Consider the following 17,841-nt stretch of genomic DNA (forward strand, 5'->3'; position numbering starts at 1 on the left):
ATTTTATAGAAATGAAAAGTGTACTTCTAATAATTAGAGGAGACATCGATTTCTTAATGATATTAATAAGTTACCGAATACTAGGAAATTAAACATTTAACATTTAATAAATCAAAATAGCGTGAACGTCCTTCAATCCTTGTCCACCCAACGCTGGGTCATTTTGACCCGCGTGCGATATGTCGGTTTGATATGCGGTAACATTCGAACAAGGACGAAAGCAATGTCGATACTAGTTTTTCTATATATATGTCTTAAGAGGGTTAAATATTGATTTGTTTAATTAAAATACAAATATTTGTATCATAAACAGCAATCAATGTATACCGAACACAATAGGCAAACATTTTGCGCTCGAGTAATAAATATGTCTATTTTAAAGAAGGCTGATAAAAAGAATACAAAGTAAGATGATTAATTGGTCAGCAAGTTGAAAATTTGATTGCATGCCAATCGTGAGGAATATTCTAATACGATAGTGGTCCGCGTCGGTATAAATCAACCGCAATAGGGAAATCTAATATCAAAAATTTACAAAGAGTCAGTCATTACTCGGCTGGGGAATCTCAATAAATCACAGGAAGAATTAACGAGCAGCGAAGATGACACCGAGCCTTTCCTCATTCCCCCCTGCCATCGCCTGTGAAATATAGCCGACAACTTTTCTCATACTTGAGAGTTTTCCCTGAGAAGCATACTGTGCCATAAAGAAAGGGGAAATGGTGGGTGGAGTTATGAAGTGGTAGGGGATGGAAGCTATAACGTGACACTTGCTAGATGTAGAAGTATGCAATATTTGTACTAAAAGAATCGTTTTACGAACTTCTTTTATCTTTGACTATCGATTTCATTCTCCTTTTAAAGAACGTTATGAACATTGCTATCTTTATGGTAGTATAAACACGTTTCTCGGTTTTTCAGATGTATATTGTTTATTTATTATCATGTTTTATAAGTGTGAGGTAGTTAAAAAAGCATAATGTACATAACAACATGAGTTTCATCAGCTTTGTAGGTCAAATAAAAAAGAACGTGTTGAATTCTAATCTCTGTTAATGTAATACTGTATATTCTTGACACTTCGCATCCTCAATGTATGTACTTCCACGATATCTTCAAGGTCAAGTAAAGAAGCTTCTTGTTGGATTTCTAATATTTTATTAATGTGTAATACTGCGCAAGGTTGATTTTTGAAACTCGTTTCAGAGACCATGCTTCTTCCATACAATCTCATTTAAAGGTATTATATACTGTTTCTAGATTAATTTACATACCTAATCACATTTTTTTTTACAAATTCTACGAGAATCTTCCGCCAACAATAACAGATACGGTGTAACAGGCATATAGAGAAGGATATTCAGTCCATACACGCTGTTAGACTGCGTGTGTTTGATACCAATAAAATAATATTAAATGCCATTACACTGTTAGCAAACTCCACGAAGTCAAGTAACATTATGTTACGGTAAACTAGATAAACAAGTACTTGGAAAAAATTATCTAAATGTGTGTGGGTGTATAAACAATGATCAAGACACTTTTCTACAACTCGTATAATACTCGCAATACGGTCAATTAAATTGCAGACCTATTCTGAATGTGTACGCTGAGAATGCTCTTACAAAAAACAGTAATTACAGAGACGGTCGAATACAAGATGACTCATGCGTAACATTTCTACGAGTATTTGGCAGTTTATTTTTCATAAACTTTAAGGTATTTTACTTCGACATGGCTGCGACCTTTTTGCAGATTTCATTGGTGTATTCGCTGCATTTCGCCGTTCCACCAAGATCACCGGTCAGTGATTTGCCTTCTTTAATAGTTTCATAGGCTGCTTGTTCGATGATGTTCCCGTATTTATTCAAACCCATATATTTGAGCATCATTACAGCAGAGAGCAATAACGCGGTAGGATTAGCTTTATCCTGGCCTGCAATATCGGGCGCAGTTCCGTGCACCTGTTCCATAAATAAAAATATTAACTACAGCTCTATCACTTGCAACAAAGAATGATTATTAATTTCAAATACGTACAGATTCAAACAAAGCACCATTCAAGCCAATATTTCCACTAGGTGTGAGACCAAGTCCTCCTACAAGACCAGCACACATATCGGACAGAATGTCGCCATACAAATTAGGCATTACAAGTACGTCATATTGACTGGGATCTTGGACCATATTTAAACAAACTGTATCCAAATATCTTTCTTCGAACTTAATGCTAGAGAATTTTTGAGCAGCATCACGACAGCATCTCAAGAACAGACCGTCTGACATTCTCATAATGTTAGCTTTGTGTACAGCAGTTACCTGTAAAAAAATTAATACTTGTTTAACAATCCACGGATTTTTAATAACAATAGTGTCACGATGTATCGCATACCTTTTTTCTATTATTATCCTGAGCATATTGGAAAGCAAATTCTGCTACTCTACTAGAAGCTTCTTCTGTAATCAACTTAATAGACTGTACAACTCCCTCAACAATTTCATGTTCAATACCAGAGTACTCTCCTTCTGTATTTTCTCTGATTGTAACAACGTCAACATTATCGTACAACGTTTTGTAACCTTCTAGGGAACGACAGGGTCGAACATTGGCATACAAGTTGAATTCTCTGAAAAAAGAGGAAAAAAATGATTATTAGTTGAGCAATGCAAATTATTTATCATATTGAAAGTATTTATAGTGCATATTATTTCTAATAATTCAAACAGCAACTGATTGCAATGATATTCATGATTATGTAACTCAAACAATTCAAGATATATATCATCAAAACCAACATAGCATACTTGCGTATATGTGATAAGTACATTAGATTAATTTTAATTATACAAAAGATAAGGTGAGCTTACTTTCTGAGAGCAAGATTCAAAGATCTATGTCCCTTTCCAATTGGTGTCATCAAAGGACCTTTCAAACCAATTTTATTCCTATTAACTGAATCAATGGCAGCTTGTGGAATACCAAATTTACCATCTGGACCTTTTACTGGTGTTACATCAACAGATTCCCACTCTATCGGCACCTGGTATATAATGCAGTTTTATAAATGCAAATTTGTATAAGACAAATAAAAATATTTTAAATTAATCATTACTTTAAAGATTAAACCTATTGAAGAACATTTATATATGCTACCTCTATTGTAATCTTTTAAAAAAAGAAAGGCATACCAATATTATCTACTAAATAGCAGAAGTTGAGTAATAGTGTTATGCAATACAAAACATATGATTGGTACTGTTTAAGCAGTTACAAAATGCTACATTATACTTTCATGGAATTAAAACAATTATCTTTACACACAGACGAAGCCAAAGAACAACATGCAATCAATTAAAAGGGATGCCATACGAACATGTCATGTGTTTACATTGTACAAAAAAATATACAAATTAAAAAAACATACCTTAGCTACTATAAGAGCAGACTGAATTAGCCTACAATTGGATCAACCTGTATAAGAGTAAGATTAAAATAAACTCCTTAAGGTTAGTAGTAGGACAAATAGGGTCACCTTGTAAGGTTCATACAATAAGTAATCCATAAATGACAGAGCACAAACACTATGAGCATGACTACTACTGTGCAAAAATGTAACAGAAAAAAGGTATCACAATGAACATGTCTATAAAGATCGTTCGACGAATTGGCATGTAAATAAAAATCTCGTGCGAAGACAACGACTATTAAATTACAATTTTACGTGAGAAGAACTCATTGTACCTTGGCAGCATCGAAAATCTTTTGGACAGCGGCAGAGATTTCCGGTCCAATACCATCCCCAGGAATCAGAGTACATTTGTGTACTTTACTGCTATAGAGACGGGCACTGCCAATTTTGGGAACCTGTTAATGAAATATTCGTATAATTCACGGTTATCAAAATGGACATGGCATCGGTGACATTTTATTTCATCAATTAGGCTGGTAGAAACACGGGAATGTATTGATATTACCAAATTCAAGAGAAAAACGTGTAAAAAGTATAGGAATAGGACTCTGCTAAGAAATTATAATCAAGTAGACGGGTGCGAAACTCTCTCATGGATTCTAACCTTTCATTTGGGAACTAGCTGGGTTACGTTGGAGACATGTACTGTCGCAAGGATTTCTCAATATGTTCGTTACTTACTGCGGTTCGTATCCACTGGGCTGCCATTATTTTAAAAGAGTTTTTCAAGAAAAAAAATGAACCTCCACCACCTAAAGTTACGTACGTCAGAGGAATACCAAAAACCGAGGTGAGAAAAACGGTCTTCGATCGTGATTGGTTCCTGCGAGACAATGTCTTCTGCTATTCAGAAACCGGAAGGTAGCGAACGCATGTATAGAAGAACGAGTCTATCTATATTTACAGATATTTTTATTATTATAAAAAGATTTGAAAATAAAAATTTAATTTTGCATTAACAATTAATGCCTTTCTTATTGGATTCCTATAAACATTTCGCGAAAGTTAAGTCAAACGGCAAGGAATATGTCAAAGGTTACATAAACATATTTGAAACAGTTGAAAACTGATTCGGTGTGCAATTTGTACGCGAATTCTATTATGCAAACTTTTATTGATCGCAAATTGAGCTGCTTAATTCATTAAGAAATTAATATTAGCATATCATTTTGCAATTTCTTTTCAGAAATCAAATTTTGCTAATTTTTTAATTGAATTAACTATGGACCCATATTATCAAGGTTCACCAACTTCTTAAATGTAGACAGGACAAAAACAAATAGCGAAAAAAGTCTCTAATCATTCGTATTAGATAAAAAGTATATAATGTACCAACATTTAAAATTGATGTCTTTAATTTGAACATCTATTGTTGTGAAACTTAATCCAGAATATTCTCTGAAATTCAGTAACTTTATTTCCAGTATAATACATATTACATATTTTACAACTATATACATGTAAAAATTATACGTAATGTTTCTTACGGAATATATACATAATAAACACTAAGCACCACGATTCTGCAAATGTTTGGAATGTTTCATTCACGATTTTTTAAACGTATTTTCTTTGAAGCAAGTCAATTCACTCACTTTTGTAGATTTTCACTAACACTGTAACAATGCCAAAAAAAAAAGATAGATTGCATTTGAGACTATCCAATTTAGCGAATTTGTAGCACTGCAAATAAGAAACAGTTAAATTGATTTATTTTAGTCTTATATTTAATCCTGGATTAGACCGTCGCGAAAAACCGTTATAGTCAATCGAGATAGATTTCCTGGAAGAACAATATATTATATACATAAAAATCTATATTAAAAATTTTTAAACTTACCTCGTCTTCCAATTATATGATAGCCACTATTAAAAAATTAATTATATATTAAAAATATACGTTTATAAAAGGTTTGTTGATTGTAAATAGTAAGACATAAAATATTTTTAAGTTTTAGTAACTAAAAAATTTCTCGATAATTGAATCATACAAAGTTTCTAATGTATAGTTTTTCTATTTTATAAAGCTTCAACCAATAATTTAATTGCTAAAATTAAAATGTTAAATACAATTGCTATGTCATATGATTCCAAACCAACAAAACTTTTACATGCACCTATGATTTAATATACTCTTCTTGTAAGTAAAATTGAATTCCTTAAATATATCTTCCATCGTTCTTCCTTTAACAATCAATGTTTAGACACCACATAGCATATATAAATTTCACTAACGCCAAGGAAGAGATTCTGCTATCCCTACCATGAGATAATCGTCCGAACAATTAGATCCTTCGACTAACAATTTTGGAGTAACAATAGTACGAATGTTCGATCACTTAAGATTGGAAATAGTCAACCCATTGCATACGATTTCATGCCTTATCAAATAAGACCCTATCTGGCATCAATGATAGTATTAAGAAAAAAAGATACAACGTCCTTGAAATGTTAGAATACAAATTTAGCAACCACACAGTGAAGATCGACGACGGTTAATTCATATGGCTCAATATGCATTAATTGTTTCATTGATGACTGTAGCAAAGACTCGATTTTAAAAAAAGAATTGCCACCACTTACCATCATAGAAGATATAATTGCCACAGAGGGAGCTTATTTTTAATTATATATCAATTCACTTCGAACATAAAGAATTCCACAATTCTTTAGACCAGACAGAAGTCTCAATAAATGTGAAAAATACATTCTGAATGCTACAATAAATAAGAATCAACCACAATGTTAAAGAACGAAATGCCACATTACCAGCCAATCTTAACTCCTCCGAATCCTGTTAATAAACTATTTCCAACCACAGTTACAACTCTGAATTAACAATCTTCAGAGAAAGAGATCCAAATATTCTTCGAACGATGATGTTCCAGCACAACAGGAACAAATATTTGATAAACAGATTTCAAGCAAATCATTCATTCTTGAAACATGTTCGGTACTGAGGAAACAGGAACCACAATCGTTTGAAAAGTTTCTCACCTGCGATAGAAGCAAATATTCGGCATAGGGAGCGTGGAACTTCAACGTCACAAAAGTAAACAGGGATATCTACATCTAGAGATAGAATGGTAAATCTTTAAGCAGAGATTTTTGTTGAAAGTGCAATCCATTTGGAACTTTGATTCTGCATAAACATGACTGCAGATCGTTTTAAGTTGCCAAAACGATGCATCTCTCTCCTTGCCAATGCATATCGACAGCACTTGACCTGCTTAAAGTATTAAAGAATCACAACAACACAGAAATAAAACACAACGACCAGCATGTTTTTTTGTAGTCAAAACGAATTTGGATTTTATTCAATCACTGTCATGATGTCGTGGTTATACAAGAGTGTTACACAATTCGCAGAATGTTCCTCGAAATCTACATGGCGAGAGGAAATATGTTTACCAAAAAATTGGTATTTATAAAATTAGCTGAACAGCCTCTGTCTTATGTGCATCCTCTTTCGATAGTGAAAGACTATTAAAAATTTTCTTTTGTTCTCTATATTTAGAGAATTACCTATTCTTTGGTAAACATATTCTAATGCACAATATGTAAGACAATTCTGCCAAATTTAAGAGTGTACAAGGTCATCCAATCTTGGTTCGTCGAAGTCTCAAAGCGAGTGAACTATAAGAAGGGACCTTTCCTAATGACAACTAAAATTTTTATGCTCTACTTGAATCTCCAAGTTGCTAAGAACAATGTGGCGCGACGAATAAAAGGATCAGACCGCAGAACTACAAATGGAAACAAATACACAGTCCCCTGGTTGAGCCATCATGTACCTTGTTATGTGTTAGATACAAGAATAGAGTGCGACCGATACCACAGAAAAACCGACACATATCCACGAGCTGCGTAGGATTGTTGTACATGAAAATATCTATCATACATGGATAAACTTTAAACTCGTAAAGCTCGTGACAGCTATATCGCGTTTAGTATTTATGCTTGAAAGATTGATCTGTCTAACCTGGATCGAATGACCAGTCCGCGAACACGACCAAGAGCGTCACATGTTCTCCGACCGGAATGTGAGAAAACCGATTGATCTCTCGTCACAAAACACTAAGAAAATAAACTTACAGACTACGTTTTGATAATTACTGTAAATAGTGTAAACCTACAGTACTGAAAAAACCTACGGATTACGTTGAACATTATGAACCTAAGCCTAACAATTAAACTATGTATCGATCACACGAAAGGGTATTCGATTTCGGGAGTGAACAATTAGGAGCTTTCACTGTAAAAAGGAACGATAATTCTCTAATAAAGAATTTTTAAACTGAAATAGTTGCATAGCAAGGAAGGGTGATCACCGGCAGCGAATAAATATTTTTTCGACGTTGAAGTAGGCACTAAAATACGATTGTTGATCTTCGAACGACAGATACTTCTCTCACCCACTGTCCTACGTTCTGCCACACAACTAGGATGAATTTCAAGTATTGTCATCAGGAGCGGAACAATCCTGCAGACGACAAACGAACACCCAGTCTCCTCTCGCTGCGCATCAATAAGTTATGGTTAAGCATCAACCTCAGCAGAGGTTTGCTATAATGTTACCTTAAATGTGTTCCCCAACTTTTTAGAAAAGGCGAACATCGATCATTCTACCCTCGATGCGCGTACGATTCATCATAGCTGTACACGTGATATTAAGGAAAATCTTTCAATTGTTCGACTTTGTTAGGCTCATCATAGATTTCAGTAGCAAATTATATCAAAATCATTTCTATCACATAACATACGACATATGCATACACATCTAAGAAAAACATCTACCTTTGGTAACTTCGAGAACAGGAAAGGAAGAAGACAATTTACTTCTACTCTTTAAAGTTCCTAATCTACTAAAAATATTCGTATATCCGAATCTTCAGTCCTAATTTACGAATATTACTTGACATAATCTTCAAAGCATACTCACAGATATTACGTACTATATAGAAAAAAATAATTTTGCCTCGAGATAATCGCGTTCGTAAAAGGATACACACAGCACGCTCAGCATCCCACTCAGATGCAAATCGTACCATTCCCATGTCAGTTCCCCGCATTTCAGCAAATTTAACTTCCCCAACGTCTTGGAATTTGTCTCGTAGCATTTGCCACGTGGTGTTTGGTGGTAACTACATCCGACACAAAATTTATACATAGATAAATTTCTACTAGACTTTATGTAAAGTAAGTTATGAATATGAGCATATATTTAGGGCAATTTAAAATAGATATCAGTGGTAATGATGAAAATGAGGACGAATTACTAGGTTACTATACCATTCCTGAAGTTATGCCCACATAACATAAAGGCAATGAATATACAGTATAAAATTCATACATACGTTTCCTATTACAATGGTATCAGACATTGGTCGTGAACCATTGGCATTTTGTCTGTTGCTACCTCCTCCTTGACCCTGATTGCCAGAGAAACCGCCACCGCCACCGGGGCCGCGGTCATTGTCTCCTCTATTGAATCCACCATCAAAATCTCTGCCACCTCCGAAGTTAGAACCACCGAAAGCATTGTTTCCACCGAAGCCTACATCATTGTCCATTTTAGATAAGCCTCGCGGCGCGAAGGAATTGTTGCCTTGTCCGCCAGTTAAAGAGGCTTGTAAATTAGACAAACCTCCGACTCCACCGCCGAAGTTATTTAAATTAGATGCCAATTCATTTGTCAAAGATGAATTCAGCAGAGAACTGGTGGTCAGGTTTGCACTTAAACCTCCAGCCAGACTTGCTTGAAGAGCTGCAGCATTTGTGTTTGATAATGCAGATGCTAATACAAATCAATTTTTCATTATTTTCTTATGTTACAATTTAATTTGGTCTTTAAATTTTTAATACATGGAAGACTTACCTAACTGTGCAGGCACAACATTATTTAAACCAGCACCAAATGCTCCAGCAGCCAACACAGGGGCAGAAATAGGATTTACAACAGAGGGATTATTTGCTTGAACATTAGGAATGTTTCTAGCTACATCCATTAATCTATTACCACCAGCTCCAAGACCCATTCCAATTCCTTTTAGACCTATTGCATGATTAACAATAATTTTTATTTCTGGAACTGAAATATTAAGGCGAATTGCAATAAGATGAATAATATACCTTCTGGTAACTTTGGTGGCATATCTGGTTCGTTCGCTCTGTCAAGTCTAACAGTCATACGTCTATCATACATTTGTTGATTATGCAGCATTGATATAGCTTGTACAGATTCCACAGGATGATCATATTCTACAACTCCGAAACCTCTCGATTTTCCATCTTTGTCTTTACCTAACTCAACGTGCAGTACTTTACCAGCTAACTTAAATACTTCCAACAGCTTCTTCTCATCAACTTTGTAATCAAGCTAAATAGAAAGTACATAATATTTAGATCATCTCTTCATCTTTTTTATTCAAATGATATAATCTTTATGTAAAACCAAACTTACATTTGCCACAAATACTCTAGTGACTAAAGGTCCATTAATACCTAATGATTCTAAAAATTGAGTACTTAAACCATAAGTATTTCCAAATTTATTATCACCCCCTCCGCCACCGCCACCACCACTACCTCCGCCGCCAACACCACCTCCGCCACCACCCCCACCACCACCTGTGGGAACATTCATATTTTGTCGTCCACCTCCTTGTGGTCGTGGTGGATCTCTGAATCTGTCGTCACGAATTCTATCATTGTTACGAGCAGTGGCTAATCGGCCATATTTATCACGTTCAATGTCGAAGTCCTAAAATGAGTAAATGTTAGAAATTGTTTACAATATTAAATATGTAACATAGTTCAAAGTATAAGTTGACTGAAAAAATAATAATATACTAACTACCTCCTTCACCACTAGCTTTCTTCCCTTAATATCATATCTATGCATTTTTTCCACTGCTATTTTCACAGAGTCTAAATCTTCAAACTCTACAATTCCACAACCTCTTGGTTTGTCATTTTCATCAGTGAAAAGTTCAACGTGCGCAACTTTTCCAACCTCGGTTCGGAAAAGATCTTTAAGATCTTGCCAGCGAAAATCATAGGGAATGTTTGATACATAAATCCGGCGATCCGAAGCTTTTCGGCCACCTCGATCATTCCGTTCTCTACTTCGATCACGACTCGTTGAATTTATGCGGTTTTGCCTATCTGATCTGCGATTGCGATCTCGTTCTCGACTTCGATCCCGTTCATCATTTTGCACTTGGTTCCTAATATTAGTTAAAATATACATAAGAATATCACATATGAGATAATGTTTGGTAACTGTTATCTTCAACTGCGTCAACAACACAGGTTGTGTTAACTTTTTCCAGCGTACAATCTGTTTAAAGTTTGATCGGAACTACATAATTAAACGTATTCATTCTCTAAATCACGTTGCCAATATATCCGGACGTATTACCGTTGGTTTACTTTAATTATACGTGATTTCACATGCCGACAAAGAAACGTTCGATTAGATTGTGAAAAAATATAAATTTTATACTTACTCCTCTTGTTTTAACATCGTCGAGGCTTCTTTCACTGTGCAAATAATTTATAATCACACAATGAACTTATACTAAAGTTTGCAGCTAAAAAGAGTAAAAGACACCCTGCATCCAAACATACACGATCACGAAGCGTCTTATAAAATGGCCGACCTCGGAAGTGGTAAACCGTACCGGAAACTACTATATCCAAAAATAAGTTCCTGTTGCGAAAAAAAATATAATTTCAAATGTGTTAGTCGATTCTTGAACAATGGGTAATATTGAAAACATTTATTTTCTCGCATTTCCATAGTTGCAAAACATGTCTGTTGTATATACATTTCGTATATAGATATATAGAAAATACAATAAATACAATATGTAGATTCATTGCTCATAAATTACATTATATCAGAATACAACTATCACTATCGTTAAGATAAAAATTTATTCTTATGTCATGATATTCAATGACCTGTAAAGCACTCTGCAAAACATAAGAAAACATGTAAATGAAACTGAAATATTGTTTCGATGGTGTTACATTATTTGTAATTTCATTGTGACCTGATCTTTTACGGTAACATTTATTAATTGCGGCGTTTCTAATTAATATTTATTTGTGCGATATAAAATGTCAAGTATACATGTATATATATGTATGACCATATGTAAATAAGTAAACTAGCGGCGCTACTAACTTATTAGTATCACTATTATACCGTCAGATGGTAATGGGGTATTATTCAAAAGTTTCGTTTAAAAAAGTAGACATTCTTTAGAAAATGCAAAACGTATATACGTTGTTTTCATTGTAGTATTCTTCAATGAAGTGTCTCATACTGATTTTAATTGTATATTATCTTCTTCAATGAAATTAGTAGAAATGGAATATAATGATCATCTAGTGGCGTAGTAGTGGTACTAATTAGTCCGGTTTACAATGAGAGTTTCAAATTATTCTGTATCGGTAATATGTAACCAATGAATCTTTATATATACATATATATAACTAAAAACAATAAAATTTTAAATTGTTTTTTAAGGAAATTAAATTTTTTTTTAATTTTTTAAAATGAACTAACGCTATTTTCTACAATAATGCTGTATTAGTAAATAGAAATAAATAAACGTATCAGTGTATTATTAAACAAACCTGTATTTTCAGTCTTTACATTACAAAACAGTTAATAAATCGAATGGCTTAAACGTACGATACTTTTTAAGGTTTTTAGCACTCATGAAAAACTATGGTAGTGTATACGTTAGTATATTTGCTCACTAATGCGATTATAACATGCAACATTTTGACGAAGTATAAAATTACTAAACTGTATCGAAACAGCTAAACAGCAAATCCAACAGGAGTATAAAGATAATTCCATTCCAGCGATCTATAGTTTTCTAAACTGCGGTTTCTTTTTAAGGTTCCCGGAATGTTAGAGAGTCTCAGTTTACTATTAGAATGTTCTATAAAATTGTTGAACTTACAGCTTTTTTAAACACTCTGAGGATTGCTGTTTCGAGATCCTTATGCACCGTACTTGTTCGTTGCTGTAACATAGGATCGAAAATATTGTTAGGGTTGCTAAATGAAGTCTGGGTCATGGTATTCAATGGCTCCAATGTACTTTGCTGCACGTCAATGACATAAATGCATAGTTCAATGCATTGGTTAAACTGCTCGCCATCGGCGTAAACTGCTATTGTCAGGTGGAAGTGTATAACTGTTTTCATGAAAAGCACCTTACTTAGTCACTTTGCTTGTCACAATTCTTATGTATATGTATGATTCTGTACAATTATATATACGTTTAGCCTATTTCGAATAAAATTAAACTTAGGGATCGAATTGTTCACAAATTGAACTCTTGAATTTGTCAAAATAATAAGCAACTTGAAGAAAAAAATAAGATAACTTAAACTATTTTCCGATGGAAATCGTAAGTCGTATTTGACAGTACGCAATGGAGGAATTCTATGTATTTTTTCACATGAATTGCTAAATCGTTTTACACGAACAAAATTTATACATTACGCGACCTTATTTCAGTTTTATTTCTTTTATACAACGATGAAAATAAAATTATTTTGTTCTACAATTACACAACTTTCTCTGACTTAACATACTTTCCCCCATACTCATATGGGCTTTATGTATAAGAGAGATGGCTGTCAGCCAAGTATATAATAATAAAATCACAATGATCGATATTTCTAAGTAATTGCAATCGACGTCAGTACGTAATCTTCTAGAATTTCTGTTTCAGTGATTTCAATATCCTTCACCGTTTTATCACCATGTATCAATGCACGAGAATATTATATATAACATTTCCGCACTTTAAAAAATTCGTTAGTAACAAGTATCTGAAGCTTTTTATATATAAGATTATCACATTCTTTAGAAGTTTTCGCAAACACGAAACGATATTCGCATCATCGAGAAACAGACTTATGTGACTAATGTGTATCGATGATTATCAAGAATTGTAACGCGGATATCGAAGGGGACGTTTCTAGGAGCACGTTCTATATTAAGTGCACTGTTTTTAATCGTATTATCACATGAATAGTAATATCAGGTCTCTCGGGGTGGAGGCAGGTTTCATACTTCCTATTCAGAAACGTATTTCTAGCGTAAGTTTACTATTCGCAAGGATACAAAACTTCAACGTCAACTTCTTCATTCTTAGTAAATAAATCCAATTCTTTCGCGGCATTTCAAAAACAACGGCATGACATTTTGTATCGCGTACATTAATGTAATTAATGCATTTGAACGAACGATCGAAGATGCCTCGGAATTTCGCTTACTATATGTGTTTTCTTAACTATTCTGGCCGCCAGGCATGCGAGCGTGACGTATTTTACGGGCTCTATAACATGTTGCATGTGTTTTTCGCGTATTATCGTTTCAAAGGTTTCACCGTTGTTGTTAACACAGTCGATGTGAGTACCGGCGGCGAGGAGACGGTAAATAAGTTTTCGCACCCCTTGGCAATTCGAGATATGTGAACGTGCGAGAAGATGTAACAACGTATTTCCTTCGGCGTCTCTTGCATTAACGTCGGCACCAACTTTTACGAGAGTCAAAGCTAAATTCGAGGATAGAGAATCTTGTGTTACGTAATCGCTGATGAACATGTAGCGTCCGCTATAAATTATGTGCAGCACGTTAGGAACCTAAAAAAAAAATACACCATTAACAACAAAATTTTATGCTAATCTGTCATAAGATTGAAAAAATAGCTTCTTAGAAATATTTAACAAACTAAAATGTATTTCGAACTGTAAGTTTTTCTGTGTTTTAATATATGTACACGGGGTATTTCGCCTAAAAGAGACCACCAATTGGTACATATTACAAGAAATATTTTTTTTATTTTAAACATTTTTGGATTTTAAATAAATTCATCGTTTTTTGCGTAAGTGAAACAATGCTAATTAGAATGTGTCAATTGTACTTACAACTAGGACAAATTCGTAGAGTGCTTTGTATAGTGTGACATATTCGTCTGAACTCTTCTTAGTATATATTATTATTAATAAACATGCTAGATTTAAAGTGATCCCTAGAAGCTTCATAAAATGTATGTTGTTATCGCAAACTTCGCGAACTTTGTCCAACATTTTCTTTCCTCGCTCCAGTTCCAAGACCTGTAACAACGAGTCATGTTGTGTATATGCATTCAAATTTCCTGAAAAATATCTATATCTATAGTTTTCTAAATTGCGGTTTCTTTTTACGGTTCCAGGAATGTTAGAAAGTCTCAGTTTACTATTAGTATCTTCTATAAAATTGTCGAACTTACAGCTTTTTTAAACACTCTGAGAATTGCTGTGCCGAGATCCTTATGCTCCGTACTTGTTCGATGGTGTAACATAGAATGGAAAATATTGTTGAGGTTGCTCAATGAAATCTGGGTCATTGTATTCAATGGCTCCAATGTACTTTGCTGCACGTCAATGACATAAATGCATAGTTCAATGCATTGGTTAAATTGCTGGCCATCGGCGTAAACCGCTCCTCTGTAGCGAATGTAATATTGTGTGTCAGGATGGGCCAATCCTAATATTCGTTCACGAATGACGAGCGCTTGCATCCATATTTTCTCCGGATCAGTCAGTTCGTCGAGTTCGGCGGGGTCACAAATCTCTTGTACAAAATTGTAAGCTGCAACTGGAGGTTTCGGCGCCGGTTTCGGTATTGGCAAAAGCCCTGGCAAATATCTGGAAAGTAAAATTGATCGATACTTTCGTAATCGATAATCTAACTCCTTCACAAAACGTGATCAACATTATCGTGTTGACTACGGCCGATCATTTAATGATTTTTCAAAATCTAGGAGTCATAACTACGGATTTCTCAATGAATTTAATAAAGTTAGCCAATTTTTATTTGCAAGATGGTTTTTAAAATTCAATTGTAGGTCACGAAACGTAAAAATGTTACAAACCTTTCGGCCATCGCTCGTTTCCAGAGTTGTTTAGCGCCTACTATGTCTCTGTTTTTATCGATATAGGTTGCACCCAAAAGTTCCAGCGCGTCGATACATTCCTTCCGGCTTACCAAATGCGGCATGCTAATAAAGTATTCGACGATATGTTTATGTCCTGTCGAAACAATTGTCCCATGAGAATTGAACTGCCTCTGAAGAAGAACGCGTTCCTTTATTTGAAGAAGTGGCGACTTTCGGATAATCACTGTGAGTCAAAGACTAACGAGACTATAAATGTCTTCCGACCTAACGAGGGTTCTTTTTGCCGAGGTTGACTCATAGTATTTGTCACATTTTAATGTAATTTTTTTAATGTACGAGGAGTTTACTATGATGGGGGAAGACAAATTCAGAAAAATACTTTACAGACCTCTACACTTTCTACGGCTTTACTTATTAAATATTATTTGGCAATAAATAAGACAATATTCAAAGGATGATTTTTTTAACAACGTAACATTAAATTCTTTTCAACAATGACAAAATTTCTGTAATTACTTTAACAGTGTATAGATTTTTAAAAATTTCTTTCAGTCATTTACATTAGGAACTTTTCTTAACACTTCCTTGTCTCAAATTATGTATTGGGGGAATGTATGTAATTGAAATTTTGTATTCTGCTATAACCTGTTAAAGCTGCCATGAGGATCGGCGACGTCCCATAGCAATCCACTTCCATTTTAGCTCCATGCTTGATCAACATCTTCACGATTTCCAGCGAGCCGCTTTCGGCGCCATCGAGGAGCGCGGTGTTTCCCTTTGCGGATTTTCGATTAACATCTGCTCTGTTATCCAGTAGGTATTTGACAATGCCAATGTGGCCTTTGTAGCAGGCGATCATTAAGCTTGTGTGATCATGAAGATTCGCGATCTCGATGTCTGCAATCAGAAGGTGCATTTAACGTTGATTGCTTTTTCTCCTCTATTTACTGCCTGTGGTGCAAGCAAGTCGTTATGAGTATACGAATCGGAAAATGAGTCATTTGTCAAGATCGCTACCATGGTCGGAAATAATAACCGGAGTGTTCTTCACCTTTTATGCTAGGCATAGCAAATCCTTTTTTCTTATATTGCGGTCGACTGCTGACGTTAACTACAAATTGATCTCGAGACACTATAATAATCGACTGTAATTGCTCGACAGCATATCGCTCTTGTTTAAATTTTACTAGCCCGTTGTTTAGCACAGTAATTGTATAATTAATGACAGATACAAAACGTTTTACAGTCTAATACGATTTCTTTTCTATGTATCCACAAATGAATATTGTATATTTAAATGATGATGCAAGAGGGTAGCTTAGAGGGTAGCTTAGTGTCGTATGGAATAAATACGTACTCGCCCCAGAATGTACCAAAAGCTTGACGATGTCGCAGTAGCCGTCGAAGCAAGCTGCCCGCAACGGTGTGGATTTTGTCACCGTGTACGTGTTCACATTTGCTCCTTTCCTCATGAGATACTGGACCAGGGCATAATGGCCAGTGGCTGCTGCGCACCATAGAGGAGTTGCGCCTTCTATCGTTTCGCCGCCGAAAACCACTGTCGCAAAGAATCAGCATACCATTAGAAATGCGTTGACGTTAGTTCTGCATAGTTCACCGGCGCGTAGTACGCCGGGCTAATATCTACTAAAGATCTTGAAAATTGCAAACATTTCGAACATGTAACTTCATACATTGCTCTTACAGTTTAGTTCGAGAATTTTGCAATTAGAAAGCTTTCTTAGAATACAATTGGGCAAGAAGCTGTTAAAATCTATAAACATCCGAAAGAAATCGACCAGGCTTGAGAGAGGATGGTTAGAAAAGTTAAAGAGAAAAAAACATTCTTTGACAATCCTTTGTAAAAATGTAACCAGATTCATCGGGAGAATCAAATTTTAAAAGCAGGCAAAATGGCGGAAATTGTCTTCTCAGTAATATTATTAACTCAATGCGGAAGGAAAACATTTTAAAACGTCATGCTTCGGTATTAGTATAGGTACAAATTACGTTTACCAATTAAAAGACATTACTTTTTGCACTGGCATCTTACAAGGTGCCTGCTACCGAGGTATGCGGTCAAAATGATGACGCTACTTCCGCGTGCATGCGCAAGCTTACAGAAATTGTAGAATTTCGCAATTAACTGCGATGATTAACACTCGATGAGCATTACCTGACCCGGACTGCTCGATGTTCGCTCCACATTTTTCAATGAGATACTCGGCAACGTCGTAATGCCCATTCCGACAGGCCATCACTAATGGTGTCGCGCCATTGATTTTCGAGCCAACCAAACGTAGTATCTCATGCTCCTTGTACTGATTCAAGTACAGCTGCAACAAACGGAACGAATGCAATGAGGGGAAAAAAGTTTGTCTGTCTTCGTAACCG

General features: G+C 35.0%; 3 protein-coding genes across 10 annotated transcripts in view; all 3 read right to left on the reverse strand.

The window, feature by feature from the left end:
• Window positions 1–914: 914 nt before the first annotated feature.
• Idh3a (isocitrate dehydrogenase [NAD] subunit alpha, mitochondrial) lies at window positions 915–4,308 on the reverse strand. Its single transcript, XM_078196508.1, has 6 exons — window positions 4,152–4,308; window positions 3,743–3,865; window positions 2,869–3,041; window positions 2,393–2,627; window positions 2,041–2,319; window positions 915–1,964 (listed from the first exon to the last, which is right to left on the reverse strand). The coding sequence occupies exons 1-6, from the start codon at window positions 4,176–4,178 to the stop codon at window positions 1,725–1,727; spliced, it is 1,077 nt and encodes a 358-aa protein (XP_078052634.1). The 5' UTR covers window positions 4,179–4,308; the 3' UTR covers window positions 915–1,724.
• A 2,446-nt stretch (window positions 4,309–6,754) lies between these two features.
• On the reverse strand, window positions 6,755–11,128 carry Rump (heterogeneous nuclear ribonucleoprotein rumpelstiltskin). Of its 4 annotated transcripts, XM_078196507.1 has the most exons (10): window positions 10,982–11,128; window positions 10,327–10,699; window positions 9,934–10,233; window positions 9,603–9,849; window positions 9,349–9,525; window positions 9,118–9,267; window positions 8,828–9,027; window positions 8,479–8,614; window positions 8,049–8,126; window positions 6,755–7,988 (listed from the first exon to the last, which is right to left on the reverse strand). In XM_078196507.1, exons 1-9 carry the CDS (start codon window positions 10,996–10,998, stop codon window positions 8,071–8,073), a joined length of 1,656 nt encoding a protein of 551 aa, XP_078052633.1. In that variant the 5' UTR covers window positions 10,999–11,128; the 3' UTR covers window positions 6,755–7,988; window positions 8,049–8,070. The 4 variants fall into 4 exon arrangements, with proteins under 4 accessions (XP_078052633.1, XP_078052632.1, XP_078052631.1 ...); XM_078196506.1 differs by having other exon boundaries at window positions 8,828–9,267; window positions 10,330–10,699; XM_078196505.1 differs by having other exon boundaries at window positions 6,755–7,953; window positions 8,828–9,267.
• Window positions 11,129–12,104: 976 nt separating this feature from the next.
• Window positions 12,105–17,841, reverse strand: part of LOC144478520 (protein fem-1 homolog CG6966) — a 34,687-nt gene continuing 28,950 nt past the window's right edge. For all 5 annotated transcript variants that reach the window (XM_078196498.1, XM_078196499.1, XM_078196501.1 and 2 more), the window contains 7 exons: window positions 17,624–17,783; window positions 16,805–17,005; window positions 16,093–16,344; window positions 15,424–15,580; window positions 14,779–15,196; window positions 14,435–14,623; window positions 12,105–14,149 (listed from right to left, as the gene is read on the reverse strand). In XM_078196498.1, the coding sequence (XP_078052624.1) occupies window positions 13,733–14,149; window positions 14,435–14,623; window positions 14,779–15,196; window positions 15,424–15,580; window positions 16,093–16,344; window positions 16,805–17,005; window positions 17,624–17,783 (1,794 nt within the window). In that variant the 3' untranslated portion in view covers window positions 12,105–13,732. The remainder of the gene's footprint in view (window positions 14,150–14,434; window positions 14,624–14,778; window positions 15,197–15,423; window positions 15,581–16,092; window positions 16,345–16,804; window positions 17,006–17,623; window positions 17,784–17,841) is intronic.

The sequence above is a fragment of the Augochlora pura genome, chromosome 2 (assembly GCF_028453695.1).
Source record: "Augochlora pura isolate Apur16 chromosome 2, APUR_v2.2.1, whole genome shotgun sequence".
Classification (NCBI taxonomy): Eukaryota; Metazoa; Arthropoda; class Insecta; order Hymenoptera; family Halictidae; genus Augochlora; species Augochlora pura.

Coding starts and splice junctions, on each gene's coding strand:
- Idh3a (XM_078196508.1), bottom strand. CDS start 4,178: ATGGCAGCCCAGTGGATACGAACCGCA. Junction 3,866..4,151: donor CCCAGTGGATACGAACCGCA/GTAAGTAACGAA, acceptor TTTCATTAACAG/GTTCCCAAAATTGGCAGTGC. Junction 3,042..3,742: donor AGATTTTCGATGCTGCCAAG/GTACAATGAGTT, acceptor ATTATATACCAG/GTGCCGATAGAGTGGGAATC.
- Rump (XM_078196505.1), bottom strand. Junction 9,850..9,933: donor CTAGAGTATTTGTGGCAAAT/GTAAGTTTGGTT, acceptor CTTTCTATTTAG/CTTGATTACAAAGTTGATGA. Junction 8,127..8,478: donor GGATGCTGAGCGTGCTGTGT/GTATCCTTTTAC, acceptor TCACGTGTACAG/CTATGATGAATCGTACGCGC.